The following is a 12,667-nucleotide window of genomic DNA, read 5'->3' as shown; positions in this document are numbered from 1 at the left end:
GCCACCCCCTTTGCTTGTGAGAGGTTGGTCCTCTCAAAAAATTTTTTTTTTATCAAAAATGATGGGGTGGCCGAACCACCCCATTTGGTCAAGGAGGTGGCTATGTTATTCTTCTCCTTTTTTTTATTATATATTTAAAAAAAATATATAATTTTAAGAATAATTTTTAAAATTTTTTTTATGAAGGGTATATTTGTCCTTAGGGGGTATTGATATTTTGTTGGTAGTTTATGGGAGATATTGAGATAATTGATAGTTTGGGAAGACATTGACAATAAAGTGGTAGTTTGAGTGAGGTATTTGTACTTTTTTCCTTTATTATTATTATTTTGGCAATTTTCTTTCTCAAGGATATTAATAGAATTTTACATAAACGTTGCTAGAAAAATAAAGGAAAAAGTGGAGTAAACGATCAAGCAAATCTCATGAAGCCAACTGAAAAATGTAGTAGGAGCTTGTGTCCAATAATGAGTTTATCTTCCTTCAACCGCTTGTGATATTTTCTATTTATCACAAATCTAATGATAATTTTAAACCACAGAATATTAAATATGTGATCACCTTGATAGGCAAGATTACAAGCCGTTGAGGGTAGATAAAAGTCCTTATTGGACACAGGCTCCTACTACAGTTGAGGAGATTAACTCCTTATTGAAACGAAATTCCAAACTCCTATTAGATAAACCTTAAATAGATAAACTTTAGCATTACTCCTCTTAAATAGATAAACTTTTCATTTTATTAGATAAACCCTGCGCCGTGTTCTGTCATAATAACTATGAACGTGTATTAGTGGATATATATGTATTGCAAATATGCTTGGATAACTATTATTTGTTAATTTGTTTTAGAGGGTGTCTTTTTTAAAAAAACAAAAAAAAGTGTTTTAATGTGATATAAAGACACAAATATTTTTAAAAGTGTTTTCTATTAAATCATTAGTTGTCCCAAAAGCAACTGCTTCCGATAGATCGAATAGGTGGAAGATTCATCAAATAGGTGAAGCCCAACACGTGGAATATTTAATTTAAATGGGGTGACTAACACATGGAATATTTAATTTAAATGGGGTGATTTGACGGAGTCCAAGTTCGATTAGAGGACATTTGGCTCTGATATCATGTTAAATTATTAAGGTACATTTAATCTCTTAATCATATCATTACTTTAACACCCCCTTACTATAATATTTAATTTAAATGACGGTGATTTGACGGGGTCAAGGTTCGATCTTAGAACCTTTGACTCTGATACCATGTTAAATTACCAGTTATTCCAAAATGATAAATTTAATTTTAATCACTTAATCATTACTTTAACATTTTTTGCGTGGTCCACATATGACGAAATGTCTTTTATAGAATACATTTTGCTTATTTTGAAAAATCCAAACTGACGTAGTCATAATTGTAAAAAAATATTGAAAATTTAAAAAAAAAAAATTAAGAAGAGAGAGAAAAAAAATGCTGGTCAGGGTGGCGGCACGGCCACCCTAATTTTTTAAACAATAAATTAGCACTTGTCTCTACAAAAATTAAGCACTTGGGTTCTCAAAATATTCTTATATATAAGAGAAGAATATAAATTTGTAAAAAGTATTATATATTTGAGAATTATTTTCTATTTTGAATTGTTTGTTAGTGTGTTTCTTTTAAGAACCAAAAAACAAAGTCAATTAACAAACATGAGATTTTGGACTGTAATTCTCATCTTATTAAAAAACAATAATTGAATGGGACTCTTTTATTCTCCAACGCTTTCCGGGTTTTATCGCTCCAAAACGCGGGTGGAGTGGGTCCCACGGGCTTTTGAGTTTAAATTGGTGACTAGCCGTTGGGACGTCTCCCTATTAAAATCTCATCTCCAAACCCTACACGCATAATCTCATTCTCATCACAGCATTACTTGTTCTGCCCTCCACCGACTTTCGCCGAAACCCTAGAAATCCTTCTTCTCCCTCCTCGCTCAATGCAACGATGGAGAAGAACCCTGTGACTGGTATTTGTCATTCACCTTCCGATCTGCTCGTTGTTGAACCCGAGTATTGCCCCCAGGCCGTTGTGGATTGGTACATGTTGGGTGAAGACGAGGGTTATAAGAGTAGTTTCAAGAAGAAAGATGGGACAGAAAAGGCAAGAAAGCATCTTGCGGCGATGGGGTGGGTGATCTGGTACGGCCAGAAGGGACTAAGGCGTGAGTTGCGCTACACTTCGCCCACTGGAAGATCTTTTTACTCGCTTCGAACGGCTTGCAAAGGCTGTATTGATCAAGGAGGGGTTTCTGGGATTGCTGGGTCGTCTGATCCTGTTTCCAAAACAGAGTCCGTTGCTTCTACTTCTGTTTCCCAAACAGAGACCCTTGTAATTTCCTCCGTTTCTGAAACGGTTGATCATAATCGTAAGCCTGTTGAATGCATTCATCTCGGCGATGATAAGACAGAGACCCTTGGTTCTGTTTGCCAAAGGGTTCCCTCTAGCTCTGTTTCTCATACGCCTGCTCGTAATCCTGTGAAATTCATTAATCTCGGCGATGAAGTTGAGGGTGAGTTATCCGGCCATCCAAAGAGAAAAGATTTCATTAATCACGGTGATGATAAAACAGAAGCCCTTGCTTCTGGTTCTGTTTGCCAAGGGGTTGCCTCTAGCTCTGTTTCTGAAACGCCTGCTCGTAATCGTAAGCCTTTGAAAGGCATTAATCTTGGCGATGAAGTTAAGGGTGAGTTAGCCGGCCATCCAAAGACAAAACCCAGAAAGGTACTGGCGGATTTGAAGAAAATAAGGGATCATTCAAGCGTTAGCCAGTCGAAAAGTGTGCTTCGATCGGGAAAAAAAAGGAACGGAAGAATTCATAAGTTCCAAACAACTTTATCTTGGTTGGTGGACAACGAGGTGGTGTTGCCGAGGACAAGAGTACATTACCGTGGCAAGAATGGTGTCCCTCCAACAAAAGAGGGGCACATAACTCGTGATGGGATCGAGTGTATTTGCTGCTGTCAGGTGTTTACTCTCTCTGGTTTTGAAGCTCATGCTGGTAGTACAAATCACAGACCGGCTGCCAATATTCTACTTGAAGATGGGAGGACTCTGCAAGATTGTCAAAGGCAGGCGATGAATGGAAATCAGAACAAAAGCTTCACAACAAAGCTGCAAGAGAGTGATGAAATAAGCTCTGTTTCTCTACAAGATTGCCAAGGGCAAGCGGTGAAGAGAAATAAGAACAAAAGCTTCACAACAAAGCTAGAAGAGAGTGATGAGATATGCTGTGTCTGTCACTATGGGGGTGAGCTGGTTTTATGTGATCATTGTCCATCCGCGTTCCACAAGAGCTGTCTTGGCTTGAAGGATGTTCCAAATGGTGATTGGTTTTGCCCATCATGTGCTTGTGGAATTTGTGGTTGCAGCAAGTTTCAAGAAAACAAAGGAGATTCTGTGGAAGATGGTTTCATTACTTGCAAGCAATGCGAGCACAAATTTCACATTGGGTGCATAAGGAGTAAAGGGGCAGCGACCAACAACAAAGATAATTGCTTTTGTGGAAGAAAGTGTGAAGATATATTTTTGGGCCTCCGCAAGCTTTTAGAGAAACCAATTCCAGTGGGTACTGACAATTTGACTTGGACATTATTAAAGTCCACAGAAGATAAAAGCTGTAATCCTGATGCTCCTGATATTGAGGCCTCGAAAGAGAAGTGTAGCAAGCTCAAGAAGGCTATAGCTGTGATGCATGAGTGTTTTGAGCCTGTGATAGATCCTCAAACCAACAGTGACCTTGTTGAAGATGTGATTTTCGGTAGAGGGTCTGAGCTTAACAGATCAAATTTCAAAGGGTTCTACACCGTGCTTTTGGAGAGAAAAAATAAAGTAATTTGTGTGGCTACTTTAAGGATTTATGGAGAAAAGGTGGCGGAATTACCTCTTGTTTGCACCAAGTTTAAATATCGTAAACGTGGAATGTGTCGCATATTGATGGACGAGATTGAAAAACAGCTGATGGCACTAGGAGTGGAGAGGCTAATTTTGGCTGCTGCTCCTGCTGTTCTGAACACGTGGACCACTTCATTTGGGTTCGAAAAGATGACAAATTCTGAGAGGTTACAGTTGCTAGATTATGCTTTCTTGGATTTTCAAGATACGATCATGTGTCAAAAACTCTTGAGGAAGAATCCTGCTGCAGAAAGTGTGGACCAAGGACTTGAGGAAATTGTTGCGAGCCATGGAAAATTTAATTCCGAGTGTCTGGATGAAGAGGCTAAATTTCAGAAGCCCAGCAAGGGCAGCAGTAGTAATATTTCCAAGTGCTACAAGAGGAAGTACATATCAATATTTGGGAGCCAAAGCAATGACAATTCTAAGTGCCACAAGAGGGGTGAGATATCGGCCTGTGAGACTGGAGTCCCATTCCACGATGCTCCTTGGAAAAATCAATTTAAAATTGTTCAAGTGCCTTAAATATCACTTCATGAGATCTGTAAATTCTTTGTACAGAATATATGAGAAAGTGAAGTGTATAAGTTTTTCACTTTCTTTCTGGTTGATGTCTGTGTATATACTAATTAGTTAATGTTTACATGTTCTTTTCAAGCTCGTTGTCTTCTTCTTTTTCAAACTCTCCAACACCGCCCGCTGCCCCCACCCCCCCCCAATTCATTCCTCTCTCTATATATATATATATATAATACTATAGGATTTTGTTACATTGGAGTATAAAACATATTACCATCAGTAAGTACGCATGGGCCATTGCTATTCGCAGCAAACAATACACTGAGTTTGGGAAGAAATGATATTGCAGTGCGCAGCATAATTTACTGCAGCTCTCCACCATAGGGGTTGTAATTCTATGTTTCTGGCAAAGCTGCAGCCATTCTTTGGAGATAGTAGAGTGGTCTTGGCCCGCTAAATGTATTCCATCAGCTCTCAGCTCATATGCTGTAGCATAATTACACATTTCGATTAATAGCCACTGGTAGACAAAATAATCATCTTAAATTCATTAGAAGATCAGCATAGAAATCTATGTTACAACTGTGGCAAGTCACTATAAGAACTGCATATAAATGACCAAAACATTAACGATGACTAATTACAAGAAGCAAACTAAAAGTCGAGTGTATATTCATGCTAGGGACTATAGCATAGGAACTTATGAGGTCACGCTATGTATTAGACACAGATTCAAAGAACTATGAGGAATATCAGAGAGCTAGCCATCCAGAAATCAAGATTAAATGCCTGAATGTAACAACTGCAAATGTCAATCACTCCAGTTGTCCTGATCCTGAGCAGGTCCTTCATCCTGCAAGTCCATCCAATCCACATGAGATACTGTCACATTGTATCTATTATGATTAGTGCATATATGCAAACAAACTCAATAAAAGGAGTAAATATACGAATTCGAAGGGTATATACCGCTTCATCAGCAATCAACCTGGATGGTAACCACAAAAGAATTTGTCTATCATTTCCACCTGTATATAATTCCTGCAATATTGGACAAATCAGTCAAACAATTAGGGAAGATTATATTGGGCAGATAAAAATCAACCTTCCATATGAAAAATGTTTGATGTTTCAATTTATTTTCTATAGATCCAGGGCATAAGAATCGATCTTTTTGTTTCTTGGTTAATTTTTTTCTCCACTCCAGCTGCAGGTTTATTTTGTCTCTCTCCCTCTCTCTTCCTAAAGTTACAAATTTCATCACTACCTGAAACACAAGCTTTATCACTCTTCACGTTTTTCTTTTTCCCACTTCTGGAAACTCAAAAAATGATTTACCAAGGGCAGGCGTTTTAGATGCCTTAGTATAATTACAGCTTACAAAGTTGGGAGGAGATATTTTTAAATCAAGGCAGATAACACAATGAACTCAGATGATTAGCTTTATTAAATTTGGGAATAGCATTATCACAGTTTCATGTTCCATAAATCAGATTCCAAAGTAAAACAGAGGTTTCAGTACTCAAATTGGATGACATAACCGTCTGATAAAATAGCAAGTTCACTCCCTATTCTACTTCGCATGGCACTGATACCTAAGAAGAGGATCATGATTGTACCTGATCCTGTGTACTAAACCAGCAACAGTTCACATATTCATAGTGTCCACGAAATGTCAGGGATGTCTTACCCGACCATACATCAAATGCCTGAAAAATCCATCAATCAACTTGAGGTGAGGTTTGCATAAAACTCTAATATCTTTCATTCAAATGTAAGTTAAGCAGATTAAAAACTACAGAGGATGATTACTTTCACTGCTGTCATGCATGGAACAAAAACTAGGTCTGAATCCTGGGTTGTCGCCAACTGTATTGGCTTGCTGGTTTGCAGGCGCACAGTTTCATAGTTCACAAGTGTATTGCAGCCAGATTCAATATCCCACAACCTTAATCTTGAATCAGAACCTGCAACCCAAAAGCATAGAGAGAGAGAGAGAGAGAGAGAGAGAGAGATTACACTTTCAGTGTGATCGGTTCATTATATCTTAGTAATTTAAAAGGAGGCAACTACAATGATTAAGAAAATGTTTAGGAGAGGAAACAAGATGAGTTGATTAGTTTCATCAATGATGACACTGGCAGTAAAGATGAGACTAAACTTGGCCCCATGGTTCATTTTGTATGGCAACAAACAACAGGTTAAGGAAACTGCTTAAAGTAAATAACAATAACAACTGCTGTGAATTCTCATTATTGCAAAGCCATGATCCAAGTATCTTTTTACCGTTACTAATAATTTTAAAGGACGCCAAAACTCTTGCTTAAAAAGTCACTACAAGCACTTTCTTTATCCACCTAGTCAACAAAAACAGTAAATTTTTTTATTTTTTATTTTTTTTATCAAAATTCAAATAATTTAGTACTTTGAAAACAACGTATCAATCATGTTGTACATTACACACACACACACGATAATATATATATAAGGAGAGAACCCAGCTGTCCATTATTATGATGTTGCAGACCCTTTATGGACAGCCTACCAAGAGGCAAAAGCATACTAACGACTTACGACATCTCCTAGTTGATAATCTCACAAAGAGCACGCATGCAATTAACCCCATAATCGATTTTTAGACCATCTACATTCTCTCTATTTATCTATATCATGCAGATCTAACCATGCTGCATGGCTGCATCTCCACATGCTTTAATTAAAGCCACAAGACCATCCTGAATAACTTATAAGGACTCTTTGTATTAAGCATATTTAACATATACAAGATAAGAACTTAATGAAAACCAACCTGCACTTAGAAGATACATGCCATCTTCAGTTACTTTTAACCCATTAACAGCACCATAATGAGCGGTGGCACGATCCTGACTAGACAACATTCCGGGATGTAATCTCTGTCTCCTACCAACAAGTGACTGTTTTGTACCATTCCCACCAGCAACCTTCCTTTGTTGTGTCCGTGGTTTTGTGTATGAACTTTGGCCAGCTGATAGGGACTTTGATGTCAAAACCTGAGACAGAATAAAAAATAAACTTATTTACAACTTAACAAGCAGCTTTTAACATAATTAGACAATTGCAATTCAAGGCCACAATCTACAATATTGTTTACATACTACAGCGTTTGCTGCATGTCCAATTATGAAGAATAAATATAAAGATGTAAACCAAATAAAAATAAAGAAACAGCAGCCATGCCTAGATGCCAGCTATGCAAGAAAAAGAACCCTATATGCGCCTTTTTTGGCCCTCTGTCCACTCTTTAGTCCTCCCCCCCCTTCCCCCTCTCTTTCGTAGTCACGTCACATTTTAGTTAGAATGTCAGCCTGTTAGAAACCTCAGCTACATGTTGCACACCAAGAGGTATAGCTGCGTTCTCATAACTGGTTTCATATAAAGGAAAGGGATAAAGAAAAAAAAAATGAAAAGCCAAACAAATTTTCATAGAACACTGCTGTGCTATGATGCACAAGCAATCACAGTTAAGCATATAAAGAAATATGTTCACTCTATATAAGATGAGTTTTGATATGAGAAAGTTATGCACGACTAGTCCATCATGAGATATACTGATACAGGTGATTTGCAACTACATATACATATATGCATAACTTATTCAAAAGGTTGTTCTCCTATATCCATCTCAAAATGGCTGTTAGAAAGTACATTATAAAATTCAACAATGAGGACAAACGATATAATCAATATTAAATAAATTTTAGGTGATAACTGAAAACAATAATGATGATCCTATTAAAATGAAAATTTTAAAGTGGACCCAAGTTTGCAATTTAAGAAAAAGAATAAAGCAAGCATTGCTTTTTGGAAGAGAAAAGACATCAAGAAAACCTTGTTAGTGGCAGAGCATTCCAGGATTTGTGGGCGTCTCCCAAGCTGAGAATGGGACTGATCTAAAACAAGAAAACATCCAGCACGTCTGATGTCCCAAAAACGTATTGCACCATCACATCCCCCAGTAACCAAAACCCACTCACTAGAAGTTGACCATTCCACCGTCATCACACCATCTACCATCAAAGACGCTCTATCACAATTAAATGCAAGGCAACTTTCTTCTATGTCATAAATGTAAGCCAAATACAGAAGAATACAATTGAGACAAATTATACATCAATGTTTAGCCATTAAAATAACATTTTATAACTTTAGGCTCTAAAACATTTTCCCAAAAAAATTACTGATTCTCCAACGTTTAGCTGTAATCCTGAAAATATTTTTCGTTGATTGGTTCGCATTGAAAACATTTTATGCTTCAGTGAGGACAGCGTTGGTGGGGTGGCTCTGGTAGGGGTTGGTGCCATTGAGAGAGGGGATAGTGTCTGCAAGGTCCCATGATGTGGTGGAGGGTTTGAAGAAAGGAGTTATGGATGGAAAATGTTTTAGACCTTAAAAAAACATAAACCATTTTCTTGAAAACATGGGGTGTTTTTCAATTGACCAAATTTTCCAAGCGCAACTAAACACCTGAAAATACTAAAAAAGTTTTGTGAAAAACGGAACCTTAAAAATAAATATGATTTCTAAAATGTATCAAATATGAATAGAATAAAAGAACAAAATGCAAACAAGAGGGGACACAAGCTGTGTAGGACTCCAAGCACAAGCAAAGATATTATAAAATGGCAGACTGCAGTAGAGCAAAAAGATTTGTACTTAAGATATATCCATTAATATTTTTTCTTTTTCTTTTTTATGAGCACAACATAAATCTTCAAATTCATGTCCCAACTTTCAGGAGTGCATGCATGATGCAACCTAGAAACTTAGTTTATTGGATCCGTAATACTCTCACACATTTATGGAATTGACTTGACATGTTGCATTCTAGATCCCATTTAAGAGTCATATGCCGGCCACCCTACCGACCAAACATTGTTCTAGGAGGAAGTTAGTACTTGTCCAACGTGAATACTGCTGCATCTGAACAGCATTGGTACATGCGCATGCCAACAGTGGCAGAGCCAGAATTTTGGTTCACAGGGAGCATGATTAAAAAATAGAGTTGATAAAAAAACTAATTAAAAATATTAAATAAAATAACTAAAGATTGATTAAAAATATTCAAAAAAAAAAATTTTAACTCCCATATCCAATGACGGTCCCAAGGGTCAGTGGGGTCATGGCCCCCTCTCGCCCCCCGGCTTTGCCCTTGCGTGTCAACAAGGACCTCAAGGAACATGCACATGAATTAAAAGGAATAATAAGTGCGTGAACCATTGGCATACCACGATGACCAGATAATGTGTGAGCGAATGCCCCTGAAGCAATATCACAAAGGCGAACTTGAACATCTTCTGTTCCGGCAGCAATTAGCATGTGAGATGTTGCCAATGAGGACATGGCAGTCCTATAAACCTTTCCAGGCATTTTAAAGTTCATTACCACCTATAAAATAACATAATAAATAATGAATATCAAAACAGATTTCACGTACCAAACAAGAGTGCAAGACCACATAGCATGACAATAAACATCAAGAAGGATGCCTACCTGAGTGGTATTTGTATCCCAAACATTTATGTGATGATCATATGAACCTGTGATGAATAGCCCAGTGTCAACAGGATACCATATGGCCGAGGATATGGCGTATTTATGCCCACTTTCATGTTGCTTGTCAACAACAAATATGCACTTGTGCTTTGCTATGAGACCACCAGCCTCGTAATCGGTGGCACGTTGAACATCATAAACAGCTGCTGAAGCATCTGATGCACCGGAAAGCAAATATCGTCCCTCTGTCAAATCAACCTGAATTCATCGTCAAAATAGGTAGGCCTCTAAAGCTTCTTAAGGAAAGTCATTTTCTTTTCTTTTTCAAAAAGATGATATTTGTAGTCTTCCAGTAAGCAATGTTATATATAGTTGAAAAAACAAAAACACAGATATGTCTGACTATCTTGTCCAATCACAAGATTCAAATATTTAATCAGCCGTACAGTAACAAATTCAACCCATAATGGCATCCTTGTGCTGTTTAGTCAAAAGGGGTGATACAAACAGCATCAATAGTGGGTAATGAAAATTCTGATTTAAAAGTTCAGGGTGAAGAATCCAAGTAGCATGAATCAATGCCGCACATACATTCAATTTCTCCTCAATTTTCCACTCTTGATCATTGTGACAACTTACTAACAATTATGGACATGCCTCTAAGACACCAACATTCCACTTTGAGAAAGTGGTAATAATTCCAGAGTTTGAAACAGGAGAGAGAGAGAGAGAGACTTCTTGGAACAAGTTCGAGTCTGTGTGCAATTGACAATGAGTAGAAATATTTTGGACAAACATCATAACTGGGCCTACCTATTATAACTTTGCCCTCCTCAAAAAAAAATAACATGTCACCGAGTGGAATGTACATTATGTACACAACACAAGCTAAGACCCAATGTAACTCTCTTTTCAAAGACACTTCCATCGATTGAAGCGAGTACTATCATGGCAAAAATGTTAATCACCAATTATTCCAAAAGCTAAAACTTATAGAAAATTGTGAATTTAATCATTTAATTATTACTTTAATACTCTCCTCGCCTAGGAGCTTAAACTCCCTTCAACAAGGGGATAAACTGTAAAGTTGGGATTTGAACTCTCATGTTAAATAATTAATTATCCCAAAAATTTTAAGCCGATAGAAAATGATGAATTTAATCATTAATTAATACTTTAAAAAAACAAATATATCTCACAAGACGACAGCACCTGAAAACTATTTGCTGGGAAAATGATACCTCTCATCCAACTCAAACCAACTGTTTTCTCTTCGGGTAAATAACTCAAACCAACTAAACAAACCTTATCTTCCAATACTTGGAGCCTGATATAATGTTCGCAGTTTCTTTAGCTTCAATTGTTGTCAAGTTTACAAGGTAAGATGGCACAACCGTTCACTTCAATTTGATTCGTGTTGCAAATAACATAACGAGTAAGCTAATAACTAGTTTTCAAACAGAAGGGGGAAACATCATGAGAGAGATGAACAACTATCAATACCTTATATTAACAAAAATGAAAAATATAATTCATGAGCTATAACTAAACTGAACGAGCATTATCCTCGGCATACTTCGGGTAATCTGGTACCGAATTCAAGAAGAGTACCTGAAGAGAGTTGATGGAGCCACGGTGAGGGGAGACGATGTCTTTGTGGTTGGAGAGTTGGAGAGTGCGGATTCGATTGGACTTAATGCGACTTGCGAACGATTTTGGGCGCAGCTTGCCCGCTTCTCTGTCTCCGATCTCCTTCCACATTTTCCAAGCATCTTCTGATTCTTCTTCCACCTCTATCTCTCTCTCTCTCTCTCTCACAGCCTTCGTCAAATCTCACAAAATTCAGAGTTGCTGGGGCCTGGTAATTTCTGGTTCTCGATATCAAACAAAAAATAAATAAATAAATAATCGTATTCTCTCCTATAGTTTTTATTTATTTTTTATTATTTTATTTTTAGGCTGATCCATTTCTTTGTTGATGCGTCTCGTTTCTACTGGTGCATGATCCGGCCTATAAGCTTAAGATTTGCCTCTGCAAGCCGAACCATGGCTTAGTGAGGCCCGGGAGAGTAGTTGTCAGCCCAGGCTGGGCCTATATTTGCCTTTTTTTTCTAAACTCGATAAATATATATATATATAAAATTAGTGAATTAAGATTGATAAATTTAATATATTTAATTAAATGAATCTGAGTTATAATTGATTTATATAGTTTTATATTCATGCATTAATATAGTTTGAATCTGACACACGACATTTAAAATTGACAACTTTTAATACAACCTACGAACCCAATACGAAATTATGGTGGTAAAATTGAGAAGTCTGACCCATAATGTATTTATATCAAATTCCTTGCCCAAATTTCATTTCCCTTAATACATACAACTTGGTTTCACAATACACATTCTAACACGTGGAAGCTCATAAATTTCGACAAAAACAAGTACTATTGGGTTGACATTGAGTCATTTAAATTTATGGTTAAATATTTTTTTTAGTACATGTGTTTGATACCAAATTAAATAGCTCCCTCGGTTACATATGAATAACTTATAAATGTAATCAGTACTTTCGTTTATTTTCTGTCAAAAAAACTTAATGGTCGCCTATATATCTCAGAACATCTCTTAAAAAGTAGTCAAACCTCTAATAATAATTAAATCTTATTATTATGGGTGTTTTTTCGT

At 36.9% G+C, this 12,667-nt stretch overlaps 2 protein-coding genes across 3 annotated transcripts; one reads left to right on the top strand and one right to left on the bottom strand.

Moving 5' to 3' along the window:
- Positions 1 to 1,858: 1,858 nt before the first annotated feature.
- On the top strand, positions 1,859 to 4,645 carry LOC132191038 (increased DNA methylation 1-like). Its single transcript, XM_059606059.1, has one exon. The coding sequence runs from the start codon at positions 1,977 to 1,979 to the stop codon at positions 4,446 to 4,448; it is 2,472 nt and encodes an 823-aa protein (XP_059462042.1). The 5' UTR covers positions 1,859 to 1,976; the 3' UTR covers positions 4,449 to 4,645.
- Positions 4,646 to 4,654: 9 nt separating this feature from the next.
- On the bottom strand, positions 4,655 to 11,869 carry LOC132190380 (WD repeat-containing protein ATCSA-1). 2 transcript variants are annotated; one of them, XM_059605355.1, is made up of 10 exons: positions 11,589 to 11,869; positions 9,975 to 10,235; positions 9,710 to 9,869; positions 8,313 to 8,491; positions 7,252 to 7,474; positions 6,255 to 6,409; positions 6,062 to 6,151; positions 5,412 to 5,483; positions 5,232 to 5,295; positions 4,655 to 4,928 (listed from the first exon to the last, which is right to left on the bottom strand). In XM_059605355.1, the coding sequence occupies exons 1-9, from the start codon at positions 11,736 to 11,738 to the stop codon at positions 5,254 to 5,256; spliced, it is 1,332 nt and encodes a 443-aa protein (XP_059461338.1). In that variant the 5' UTR covers positions 11,739 to 11,869; the 3' UTR covers positions 4,655 to 4,928; positions 5,232 to 5,253. The 2 variants fall into 2 exon arrangements, with proteins under 2 accessions (XP_059461338.1, XP_059461337.1); XM_059605354.1 differs by lacking the exon at positions 4,655 to 4,928 and having other exon boundaries at positions 4,967 to 5,295.
- Between the last annotated feature and the right edge of the window lie 798 nt (positions 11,870 to 12,667).

Source organism: Corylus avellana, chromosome ca8 (genome assembly GCF_901000735.1).
Source record: "Corylus avellana chromosome ca8, CavTom2PMs-1.0".
Taxonomy (NCBI): Eukaryota; Viridiplantae; Streptophyta; class Magnoliopsida; order Fagales; family Betulaceae; genus Corylus; species Corylus avellana.
Note: the sequence above shows the minus strand (reverse complement) of the source record. Positions and strands in the feature narration are given on the sequence as shown.